Below are 13,502 nucleotides of genomic sequence, written 5' to 3' on the forward strand. Positions count from 1 at the left end.
TGGATGAATAGATGATAGATAAGATAACACCCATACAATTTAGCTTATTTAATTCACCTATAGCGCATGTCTTTGGACTTGTGGAGGAAACTGGAGCACTCAGAGGACACCCACGCCAACACTGGAAGAACATGCAAAGTCCACACAGAAATGCCAACTGACCCAACCGGGACTCAAACCAGCAACCTTCTTGCTGTGAGGCAACAGTGCTAACCACTGAGCCACCATGCCGCCTTCATTTAGACACTCTGCAAAAGCATCCAGGGGAACAGACTAAAATGTACGAATGTGGAAAAAATCACTTACACTCACCAAAGGACAAGAGGGGGGTTGTAAACTTCTGAACTAGATGATGCATCATGGAAAACTGATTTTATAAATAATAATCAGAAAGAAAAGGTTTCTAGATGTCATTTTTCTGTAGAGAACCCTGCCTAATTTAATAGCTTTCGAAAATATTTAGATTAAGTTCCTAAACTTGAGAAATCTAACAAAATGCATTGCAATTTTTTTTTTTTAAGTATTTGTAATCTGCAGTGAAAAAATGACCTTGGATGGATGAGTATGGATGAGTTGTGCATGTTGAATCTATGACACATTTGTTTTTCATGATTCTTTAATGAACAAAGTTCAACAGAACAACATTTGTGTCAAATGGAAATCTTTTGTAACATTATAAATGTCCTTACAGCCAATTTAATGTGTCATTGATGAATAAAAGTATCCATTTCTGTATTAACCTCAAACTTTTAAACTTCTATATCACTCTGACTTCAAAACAAACGAGTTTTATTGCCTGAAAGGAGGATCTCCTGGATTCTGTCCACACTGAGTCAGTGTTTCTTCTCTCGTCATCTGGCTTGTAACGGTTTGCATAGGAAATTAATTCACTTTTGGCCGTCACTTTGGGATCGTCACACATTCACACATTGAATGACCTTTTTGAGGCTGAACGCAATTGAATCACCCTTGATTTTTAATCTGTACTTTGAAAGCATTGCTTTGGGATGTCATCATTTACACACAACACATCTGGAGGCCAATAGTGAATCTTTCTTAAAGAGACAGTTCACCCAAAACCGAAAATTCTGTCATCATTTAATCACCCTTCACTTGTTGCAAACCTGTTTGAGTTTTTGTATGTTAAAGACAAATAAATTATTTTCAAAAATGTTTGAAACCAGTACCTATTGACTTCCATAGTGTTTGTTTTTTCTACTATGGATGTCAATGGTTACCAGTTTATAACATTCTTCAAAATATCTTTTGTGTTCAACTGAAAAAAGCTTCTAACCATTTGGAATCACTTGCAGTGGTGGAAAGAATACTGAAAAATCATACTCAAGTAAAAGTACCATTACTTGCCTAAAAATGTAGTGCAAGTAGAGTAAAAAGTATTGGTTGTAAATATTACTCAAAGTATGAGTAAAAAATAGACCTTTCAAAAATACTCAAGAGTAGTGAGTAGTGAGTATCACGCTGTAAAAAGCTGATGCATTTACATGTAATTTGTGGATGTGTGTAAACGTAAGATTCTGTAGTGCATTTAGTTATTTCCCAGCAGACACACAACGTCATGAGACGTTATTATTAGGTTAGATTTAGGTTGTGACATCAGGTGACCAAAATTCAACGTCTAGCCAGCGTCTAAGGACAATGTTATTTTGATATTTAATAATGACGTCAAATGACGTTGATATTTGGTCGATTTTAGGTTGTTAGAAAGTAACCAAAATCCAACATTGACCCAACATCTAAAACTAACATCATATTGACGTCAAATACTGACTTTTATTCGTCAGGTATGGCAACCAAAGTCCAACGTCTGATAAATGTCAATAGTGGTAACGTCGACACAACGTCAAGCTGTTACATCGATAGACGTTGTTATTTGGTTGGTTTTAGGTTGGACGTTGGGCATTGACATCGGCCTGACGTTGAGTTCTGACGTCAACTGATTTTCAATTCCAAACAAAATGCAACGTCCCCATGGCGTTGGGGAACAACGTCAATTAATGTCATGTTGACGTCTTGTGCCTGCTGGGTGTTTTAGGCCATTTCGGTCATCATACAGTAAACATCCATCATCTTGTCATCAGTGACCTGCATCTAAGCAGTCTCTGGGTCTATACGTGTAAAGATTTTGGACATCTTCTTGGACACTTTGAACACTTCCAAACAGTTTGCTGCAATTATAAATCGCCCATGTCTTGAGGTAGTTCATTATGATGCGATTTACCTTCTATGTGTGATTTGATTGGACTCGCAGGACTGATTTTTCTAATCCCTATAGACAAGAAAAAAATAAAGTAGTGACTGCAGGTTGAAGGAAAGTAGTGAAATACCAATACAGCACTAAAAATGTACTCAAGGGAAAGTAAAAGTACACATTTATAAAACTACTCAGTGAAGTACAATCCCTGAGAAAAACTACTTAGTTACAGTAATTTGAGTATTTGTAATTAGTTACTTTACACCACTGATCAGTTGAGATCGATAGGGTGTAAATTTTCATTTTTGGGTGAACTTTAATATGGATGATTGTAACTAAATGTCAGTTTCTGATGTAATGCCTCTTGCTGAGTTGTTTTGATCTGTGTGTTTTTAGGTGGATCTGCTCAGACCAAAGCGCATCACAGGAATCATCACACAAGGAGCCAAAGACTTCGGCAATGTGCAGTTTGTATCGGCTTATAAAGTGGCTCACAGTGACGACGGCCAATACTGGACAATACTCAAAGACAACAAGACCAAAACAGACAAGGTTGGTTTCAAAAGACGATTAGATTCATTATGTGAAGTCAGTGTGAAATTCCCTTTAACTATTAGTTAACCTAAATATGAAAATGACACCATAATTTAATCTCAAATCATCCTCTATATAAGTTTTTCTTCTTTTAGATGAATACAGTCAGCTGTGAACACTATGCTAATTATTAGTGGTTGTGGATTTATTTTGAAGCTTTCAAAAGCACACAAATATATATGCAACAATTAACCAGTTTTACTATTAGCCACGCTTTAATTCATCACGGTTAATTAATCGTAAAGGCTTCTCAACACTGTATTTCTGCAAGGAACAAAACTGCTGCAACTAAACAAACTTTAGCCAACGGTTCGCTAGTTTCAAGTTTGTACACCGAGGCTTATACCCATGCACACTGGATACAGCATAAACGAACCAGGAAAATATTTAAAACTACACTGTTCACTACTGTGTTCATCTGAAAGAAGAACGAGATATACACTGAGGATGTCTTGAGAATGAATCATTTGTGGGGTTATTTTTTACATTTTTAAAATTTGACTTTTTAAATTGTCATAACAATAAAAGTTATTAATTAAAATCAGGCTGAAATAAAATAAAATATTGTAAGCATAACATTTTAAAAGAAAATTAGAAATGTTATAAAAATACAATTATTTAATATGTGCATAAACTTAATAGAATTAAACTGTTAATATTTAACATAAAAATATGCATTTACACAAAAAATATAACTAGGGTCGCACATTGCTTCATTTAAATTAGATTCTTTTTGTTTTTATGTTAGTTACTAACTAGTCACTACTGCTTACATTACAAGTAGTTGTAAAATTGTTCAGTTAAAGAAATCTGAAAATAAATAAATATTAATATTGGCTGGAAAATGGTAAAAATTTGAAGGAAGGTTTAAAATGTTCTCTTGGCAATTAATTCAATTGTTTAATTTGAAGTAGCCTACTAAACTCCATCTATCTATCTATCTATCTATCTATCTATCTATCTATCTATCTATCTATCTATCTATCTATCTATCTATCTATCTATCTATCTATCTATCTATCTATCTATCTATCTATCTATCTATCTATCTATCTATCTATCTATCTATCTATCTATCTATCTATCTATCTATCTATCTATCTATCTATCTATCTATCTATCTATCTATCTATCTGTCTACCTACAAAATTCAGAGATTGACATGAATAAATTATCCCCAAAAAACTTGAAACATTCATAAGATCCCCTTTAAAGAAAGTAATGCAGCTTTTCTGAATGATATGATCAATTGGCCGCACATTTCCTCCTTTCCCCTCTGTCCGTCAGATTCGTCCTCATCTCACCCCGTCTTTAATTTTTTCTTCCTCACCTGCAGATCTTCCCTGGCAACAGTGACAACAACGTGCACAAAAAGAATGTGTTCGACCCGCCCTTCTACGCGCGATTCGTCCGCGTGCTGCCGTGGGCGTGGCATGAGCGCATCACTCTGCGAATGGAGCTGCTGGGCTGCGACGAGTAAACCCCGCCCACTTCTCGCTCAGCCTCTCCTCTCTATTTCTCCTTCTCCCTCTTTATACTTCCCTTCATTCCTTCTTTCCTCAAAACACACCTGCACTGCCTCACTCTCAGCAACAGAGGGCACCATCACCACACGAGCCAAACCACCACCAACAACACACTAAGCTCAAACCCACAGCGTCTGCCAGCCTTTCAAAAACAATTCATTACTTATATACAGTGTTCTCCGCTAATATTGGCAGTTTTGGTAAGTAAAACGATATTTAAAAATATATATTTATACATATTGGCATTGGTAAATATGAGCAAAGAAAGCTAGGGTGAAAATGAGTGAGTTTGTCTTTATATTACCTCATATTTATATATAAAAGGTTAAATATCACTGTGAATATACTTATTCATTGAGGTTACAATAATTGTGGCACAAAAATGTGACCCTAGACCACAAATCCAGTCATAAGAGTCTTTTAAGAGTTTTTTTTTTTTATTTTATACATTATTTAAATATAAATAAATTAGCTTTCCATTGATGTTTGGTGTGTTGAGATAGGACAATATTAGGCCGTGATACAGCTGGTATAACATCTACAATCTGAGGGTTAAAAAAATTGTAAAACCCAGTAAGTTAAGGTAACTCAAACCATTTGAAGAAACAGATTGCAACAAACCATTTAAGTTTAAAAACTAATCCTAATGAGAACTGTGAACTGAATCCATTTTAATAAATGGATCAGTTTAAGCACAGTAAAACCTGATAAATGAAGAGAACTCAAACCAACTGAGTACTGTAAAACCCAATAAGTTAGGGCAACTCAAACCTTTTGAGGAAACCGATTGCTACAAACCATTTGAGTAAAAAAAAACGAATCTATATGAGTACTGTGAACTTACTCCATTTCAGTTAAAGTAATGAAGTATTTAATTAACTAAATACCTTCAACACTGAGTTAAAACTCTTGTTAAATGAATATAATTAATTTTCAGTAATTTTTTAGTTAACTACACATTTCATTTGATCAAGTTGACTGTTGGGTTTTACAGTGTAGGAAATCTTCATGGAACATTATCTTGACTTAACATTTGAACAATTTTGGGGATAAAAGAAAATGTATAGTTTTGTCAGGCCAGTAGCCAGCCTGATGAAAGGGGTGGTTCTTTTTTCTCAAAAAGTTTATTATTATTATTTTTTTTTGCAGTTATTCTCCTCATTTTGTATGTATTTGTGAGGTTTAAATGCTCCATTCAGGGACATTTTAAGCACTATTTTCAGCTGGATTGGCTTGTTGGATGATCATCAATGCCGCAATTTTTGATGTACCAAAAATATTTTCTAAAAATTTAGAATCAAGAAACATGGAAAAAATATTTTTAAAAGACAATTTTATTACATCATATATCCGTAGAAAAAGAAGTGCAGCCTATTGTCATTTATTAGGCAAATAACAAACTGGCCAGCACAGCTTTCATCAGTGAGAATTTGGCCATTTGAATAAAAAACATTTAAAACATCATATAATTATTGTTTAGTTTCAAATCTGAAATTTCATGAATAACAACAAAAGCCTAATTAGTATTCAAATTAATTGCTTTGTACCTTTTCATTAATCATTTTTTCTTTCAAGAATAGGGTCCACGATTTAGAATAAAGTTACTTGTAAAATGTTTTCTGTATTTAACTACACAGTAGTTGACTTCATTTACGTCACATTTTGCTTGGTTTTTCCCCACAATTTATAATGACATAGCAGTCAAAATAGGACATGTATGGGGCAAATTCTGGACCTTTGTCGGTGGGGGGTGGGTCTTTTGAAGCACCCGACCCCCCCATGGCTTTGGACCTGATTTTTATTATATAAAATGTATCTTTTTTTTGATAATTTGTTGAGCAAAAAATTAAACAAAAATACGTATTTGCCAAAGGTGCCAATATTAATGGAGGACGCATTATAAGTGACAATTCACCCAAAAATGAAAATTCTATCATCAATTATTTGTTCCAAACCTGTTTGAGTTTCTTTCTTCTGTTGAAAAATAAGATGAAGAATCTTGGAAACCAGTAACCATTGACTTCCATATTGTTTTTTCTCCCAAATAACATTCTTCATATCTTTTTTTGTGTACAACTGAAGAAAGAAACGCATAAATGTTTGGAACCATTTGAAGGTGAGTAATTGGTAACGATTGGTTTAAACTACCCCTTATATATTTTTTCACCCCTATAAGTATTTCAGACCTACTTATTAAACAGCCAATCAGAAAGAAGTGATCTTGTAAATACCAAAAAAAGTATCAGTTTATTACTTTTCATATCAATCAGTGTGTTAGTTTGCTTGTAAATGCAGTTAAGCTGTTTTATATCCTACCGTATGAAGTAGTTTGAATTAGATAAAGTCAGAAAATATTGTTGTGCTCTTTGCTGATTTGTATATTATGTAATGATAGCTATAATTTGATCTGTTAGAAACAATATTTGCTTTAAATCAATTTTTTTTTACTGAACTGCCATATTTTAGGGAAAATAAGTCACAGCAGGTCAAAAATGAATTTCTGAGAGGAAAAACAGTTGAATAAGTGCATAACTGAATTGTTTTATAATTTAGGAATTGACATAATTGTGGCTCAGTGGTTAGCACTGTCGCCTCATAGCAGGAAGGTTGCTGGTTCGAGTTCATACCAGCTGGGCCAATTGGTGTTTCTGTGTGGAGTTTGCATGGTTTTCCCATGTTTCTCAGAGTGCTCCGGTTTCCCCCACAGTCCAAACACATGCGCAATCGGTGAATTGAATAAAGTAAATTGTCCGTTGTGTGTGTGGGGGGATGTATGGGTGTTTCCCAGTACTGGGTTGCAGCTGGAAGGGCATTCGCTGTGTAAAACATATGCTGTATAAGTTGACGGTTCATTCCACTATGGCGACCCTTGATAAATAAAGGGACTAAGCCGAAGGAAAATGAATGAGTACACACACACGCGGGGCATTTGAAATCAGATTTTTTGGATTTACTCAATTTAATATGTTTATAATTGTTTTTAATTTGGTTTAGTTAGTTTTATTCTACAATGTTTTTAAAAATATATAGTCTTGTTTTTTCCAAAAATGACAATTGGGCCAACTGTTTTCATTTGTTGTGATTAAAAAGAAATCAGGATTATTCCATCTAATATTGATTTCCAAACTCTTCTGAAACTAAAACACTGATATTGTTAAACATATTTGTAAAGAATCTAATTAAATAGCATCTTGTAAACTTTCAGTTTCAATTTTAACTTTTATAATATATAACTTTGTTATTGTTGTTAATTACCCTGAAGTGATGATAGAAAAACAGTGACTTATTTTCCAGAAAGTACGGTAAAGCTTTTTTTACAACCTCAACTACATATAAAATGTGACACTCAATTGTCTATTATTATTTGATGATTTTATTTGATTTTGGTGCCTCAGATCTCAGGTGCAGTTGAATCAATTGCAGTGTGCTACTGAATATATTCGATTTTTTTTAGTATAATTTTATAACACATCAATTCTGTTACAAACAAAAAACACCTTTAAAAGCCAAAGCGGTCTCATATTTCTTCTGTTAGCAAATCTTTTTTATAAAGGGCCACACATTTACAGTATAAGCTTTGACGTCCCAGTCATATAATGAGATGTATGACGGGAGCAAATCTAATTTCAGGATAATTTCTACGGTGGCACTGAATCTGGAATATGACCATCCAATTTCCATAATGTTTTTAAAATGATTGTAATCCCCCCTCGGCCCCTGACGCATCCACTCGAATAAATTTACACTTTTGGGCTTGTGCAATATGATATGAGTATTAATATGAATTTAATATTAATGGAGCTTAAGGAGAAAATATACGAGCAGTATTTTCTGTAGAGATTTGGAGTGGTTTTCAAGGTAACAAACACTGAAGAATATTCTAATAATCCAGCATGATTTAGGCTGCATGTTTGCTTTCGATCGAGTCGTTTTCATTGCAGTAAAGGACTTTATTTCTATTCAGTGTGCTTTTTTCTTTTTTGTATTATTTTTAAATGCCTCACACTGTATCACTACTCTTGTGTTCAGATTGTTTAGATGCATTTCCTTGGTATCTCTTTGAAATATTTTCCTCATGTTTTCAACTGTAGAAAGAAATAAAGAATATAGATATTTACAGTCTATGAATCATGTTGTGTCTTTTTATGAATACTCATACAGTCATTGTCAAGCTGGAAATATTAAAATATTCACAATAGGCTATATATAATAAATTTAAGAATTAATTATGATATATGAGAACTGAGAACATTTTATTTTAATGGATATTGATAAAATATATATTTGAATGAGGATTAACATTTATGTCTGTGTTTTATTTGAAAAATATATATGATAGCAATGTAATATCAAAATGTTAATGGCGTTAATGTAAAATAATACATAAAGATATTAAAAGAATAAAAAATGAAGTTTTTAATTTAATAATTGTAATCAAATTTACAATCAGTTATTTTTATTTAAGTGTTATTTTAAGTGTATTTTACAGTGTGATTATTGACTAATAGACAGACTTTATAAAGGCTCAAAGCAGGAAGGCATCAGTGATAGTCGAAAGAATAGCAGGAAAACAGCAGCACCCGATGGGCAATGCCAGGAAGGATTCTTCTGTGGAAAAACAAGGCTATTTTTGAAGAGGTGGCCTTTTGTGGCAAGTATTTTGTCAAGAGCAGACATTCTTTGCTTTCTAATAACATTTCGACAAAGGATCTCGCCTCGTTCACTTGACAAGTTTATGAGGGTCGTAAATTGGGTCAGCGTTTTAAAAATTCACCCTCCGTGTCAAAACCATAAACACAAACACAAGTATTACTAGAGTTTCACTGCGGGGATTTGTTTGATGGAAGCTGCCAAAATAAATAAATCAAAAAACCACAAAATGGCTGAATTCCATTCTCTACAATAGCCATTCAGAACGTGAAAACTTTTGAAATCACTTACATTGTTCAAATTTGACTTTTAACCAAGCCATTCATTTATATAATGTTTGAAATTTGATTTAAACGTAAACTTATTCAGAGAAAACGAAGAAAGTTTTACTGTGTGATATATGTCGCAGGCTGCAACTGACAAAAAAAACATTTTCTTACAGTCGTTTCTTGACCTATTCATTTTGGGCAAACAATTAGAGTACAATGTTCTTGCTGAATTTTTTTTGTGAAGCCTTCAGTTTTGAAAGGGTCTTGGCGTTCCTTGCCTCAGGCGAGCCTTTCATCTCAGCTGTGGGACAAATAATAATGGACTGGGATCTTTACATGCGCCGCTGAGCATCTGTGAAGAGACGTGCAAATCTACTCGCTCTCTTTCTCTGTCTTTTAAGGTGGTAAATTGTGGTCAGAACAGTCGTTCGTAATCGTTCAGTAGGTTATTAGGGATCTATAATTCACTTTAAAGTCCCCTTGAAATCAAAGTTTTTTTTTGTCCTAAATATGTTATTATGTATGCTAATAGGTTATCTTGCTCCAAAACGAACAAGGAATTCCTGTTTAGACGACATAAGCATTCAAAACGTAGCATACAGTTCTTTCCTTAACTAATTTTATGATATCACTGCACTTGTTGAGCCTCTCATCAGATCCTCTGACCAATTTTTTTTTAAATTATCTGACCAATCAAATGCTCTCTCTGCAGCACCCCATCAACTGGGTAAAATCGGTAATTTGTTGAAATTATTATTTTTCTGACAGTCTTGTCAATTTCTGTTAACCAGTGTACTCTATTTTGTTTTTTGGTGTTTTTTAAAGCTTTTTCAGAATCATAGAACTGTAGGTCATGTGAAGTGCTATAAAATTTTGAAGGCAAAATACAGTGATTTCAGTCTTTCTTCAAACCTGACTTCAGTGTTCTAAATTATGGGTTGCACCGTTTTGGAATCTTACATTTAAAATGACTAAAAACAAACCATTACAAATTATATAAGCTTGCGGTACAATTATTTGTAACATCAACCAATTGTTTGACTGAAGATGAGATGTTAATTCTTATCTTTAAAGTTAAGGTTAAAGATTAACCTTCAAATTTGACATTATGCTTACACGATGCTAAGCATATTTCATGAGTTACATACTTTAAAGCACATAATAAAAAAGCAGAACAAAAATAAGAACACTGATCACTTTCAAATATCTCCCTATACTGGTGTTAACCCTTTGTGGGGGACACTTCTGCCCCTTTTTCTCTATGGGGCTGAATGGTTCTCTTTGCTTAAGTGTTCTATTCTGTGCTGAATAAAAAAAATGTTGCGTTATTTATTTAACCTATTGTTGGATTATTTTAAAATTTTTATTGAGTTATTTATTTAATAACTCAACCAGTTGGGTTAAAATTTTTAATTTAGCAGTTAACTCATTCAACTGACACAGAACAGCTGTATGTTAATAAGTGTAATATTGTTTTGCATTATAAAGTTTATTTAAGCTCCAATGGAATAATATTCTGTTATTTTTATAATGTTTACCTCTCTTTGAATGTTGAGTGATTTTTATATCTGTTTCACCAGCTCTCTTAATTAATGATGATACAAAGGCTTCGTAACCGATCTATATTAAATAGATAAAAACAGTTTATCTACCTTCCGTGTTCATCTGACATATACACATATTTGAGTTATTCGGCTGTCGTTCTCGCCTTTAGGACCCAGCGGAGACTTCACCCGGTGTTGCATCCAATCTTGTTGAAGGTATGTTGCCTTTTTATAAAAAACACATTTCGTTTCGCTAAGAAACTATATTGTAGCATTTTAATACTAATATAGACACATAAATATGCTACATTTTATTTAAGAAGTTGCTGGTATATGGTTTCATTTTACCTTATGGTACAGATAACGGAGCTTTCTGGAATGTAATACAAATGCGCCAGTCATTGCCTCAGTAACACAAGTGTAAAGTAAACAGCAATATGAACAATGATGAGATATTCCTATTTTTAAAATTACATTAGATAACAGAAAAAAAGAAATGGCATGCTTCAACTCAGCTAGCTATGGCAACAGTGGTGATGTCACGTAAACACTCGCTCTACCAGCACGGCCCAGCATGATGCCGCACCATACCAGGTTTACGTTTAAATACAACTGGATCAGTACCTGACAGAAGTATTGTCGCCTATTCAAGTTTTAGGAGCAACAAATAATACATTGATTTTAACTTATTTCGCCAAAATAAAATATGATCATGCCTTGATTTTTCTTATTTTATTAGGACAGTAAGGTCTGACTTTGCTTAGACAAGAGTCTTGTCACTTAACAGAAATATTGTACAGTATAGAATATAAAGTCATGGTGCAGTGGAAAAATAATTCATATTGTGTATGACTCCCATGAGCTTGGAGAACTGCATCCATACATCTCTGTAATGACTCAAATAACTTATTAATAAAGTCATCTGGAATGGCAAAGAAAGCATTCTTGCAGGACTCTCAGAGTTCATCAAGATTCTTTGGATTCATCTTCAATGCCTCCTCCATCATCTTACCCCAGACAAGTTCAATGATGTTCATGTCTGGTGACTGGGCTGGCCAATCCTGGAGCTCCTTGACCCTCTTTGCTTTCAGGAACTTTGATGGGGAGGCTGAAGTATGGGAAGCAGCGCTATCCTGCTGAAGAATTTATCCTCTCCTGTGGTTTGTAATGTAATGGGCAGCACAAATGTCTTGATACCTCAGGCTGTTCATGTTGCCATCAACTCTGCAGATCTCTCACACGCCCCCATACTGAATGTAACCCCAAACCATGATTTTTCCTTTACCAAACTTGACTGAATAGTCTGAGAGCATTGGGTCCATGCAGGTTCCAATAGGTCTTCTGCAGTATTTGTGATGGTTGAGATGCAGTTCAACAGATGATTCATCTGAAAAATCTACCTTTTTCACTTTTACAAATGATCGACTAGAAGTCAAGTTAGTATTTGTTGCTCTTACAGCTGGAATCGACGACAAGAATTTTGTCAGGTACTATATTCTTAAAACATTTTATGGAACCATGTGTATTGTTTTTAAATTTGGCTCCTATTAGTAATTTCCCTAATTATCTGACAAACCACGCTTCCTACAGTACATCCCTACTACCTACATTTTTCACCAATGTAAAAAATCTCAGCAAACTGGAGTGATATCTTTTAAAAATAATCTGTTTTGTTCCGCTTAAAATAACTAAAAGCAGTTGACACCAGAAGCCTCGCACATTCAATACAGAAATGTCCACACATTTTCTAATATTAAAAACAAGGTTTTTCGATCGCTTGTTTATGGTAAATGTGATCGAGAACTAACCAAAAAGGATGGACCTGTACATTTAGGGGTCACAATACTGAGTAATGCTGTCAGTCCAGCATCCTGGTCCATTCCAAAGGCCGCCTAACAGTCCTTTCCTCTTTCATTTTAGTGATTTAGGTCTCCCATCAACTGTAGCACTAAATAACAAGGGGAAAAGGTCAGAATTTGGGGAAGAGATAAAAGATGAGCACTCCTGGCTGCCGGACAGAGGTGTGCTGACAGAGAACAACAAACTTTTTAATCCCAGGTGATCACAAATAAGAGGAAAAATTCACATCTGCAGGGCTACGGATACTTTACTCAGCTATTGACTGGAAAAATAGCACACATTTGGGGGTTTCGCTGAGGAGAAGTGGAATTACAGCCACTGCCTTTTTCCATAGCAATCTTTGTGCAAACCTCAGTCAGAGGTCAGCAGTCATGTTTCTGGTGAGTAATTTTACACACATTAACAGTTTATTGTTGAGTTTCAGTTTTGCTTTTCTTAATGGCTGTAAAAAAGAAAGTTAAATATTGATCGTCATGATTTTAAACTATTTTACACATTCTTGAGGCCCGTTTACACCAAAGATGAAAGAAATCCAAAAATCATTCTAAATATGAATGAATAGCAGAGTCCTCAACAGCACTGTAACAGGAATCAGACAAGAACAAAATCATGATGTACGAAGTCAAAGTTTTTTAAATTAAAAATGTCAATTCAATCTAATTCATGGATTAATGACTTGTGAGCTCATTAACTCAGCACAACTCTGGATATATTATTAGTAATATGCTGTTATTTAGTCGTTTTTTTTCCAAACACAAGAACATTGTTTGGTTCCAGTTAGATTACTTTTTGGGAATCAAGAAAACGGTATCCCAGTAACTTTCCCAGAGAGCTGCAGGATTTTTTT

At 34.2% G+C, this 13,502-nt stretch overlaps 1 protein-coding gene across 2 annotated transcripts in view; it reads left to right on the forward strand.

Moving 5' to 3' along the window:
* Positions 1-8,456, forward strand: part of mfge8b (milk fat globule EGF and factor V/VIII domain containing b) — a 48,351-nt gene extending 39,895 nt beyond the window's left edge. For both annotated transcript variants that reach the window (XM_056451589.1, XM_056451590.1), the window contains exons 9-10: positions 2,609-2,764; positions 4,143-8,456. In XM_056451589.1, coding sequence (XP_056307564.1) covers positions 2,609-2,764; positions 4,143-4,286 — 300 coding nt within the window. In that variant the 3' untranslated portion in view covers positions 4,287-8,456. The remainder of the gene's footprint in view (positions 1-2,608; positions 2,765-4,142) is intronic.
* Positions 8,457-13,502: the final 5,046 nt, after the last annotated feature.

This window comes from Danio aesculapii, chromosome 25 (assembly GCF_903798145.1).
Source record: "Danio aesculapii chromosome 25, fDanAes4.1, whole genome shotgun sequence".
Classification (NCBI taxonomy): Eukaryota; Metazoa; Chordata; class Actinopteri; order Cypriniformes; family Danionidae; genus Danio; species Danio aesculapii.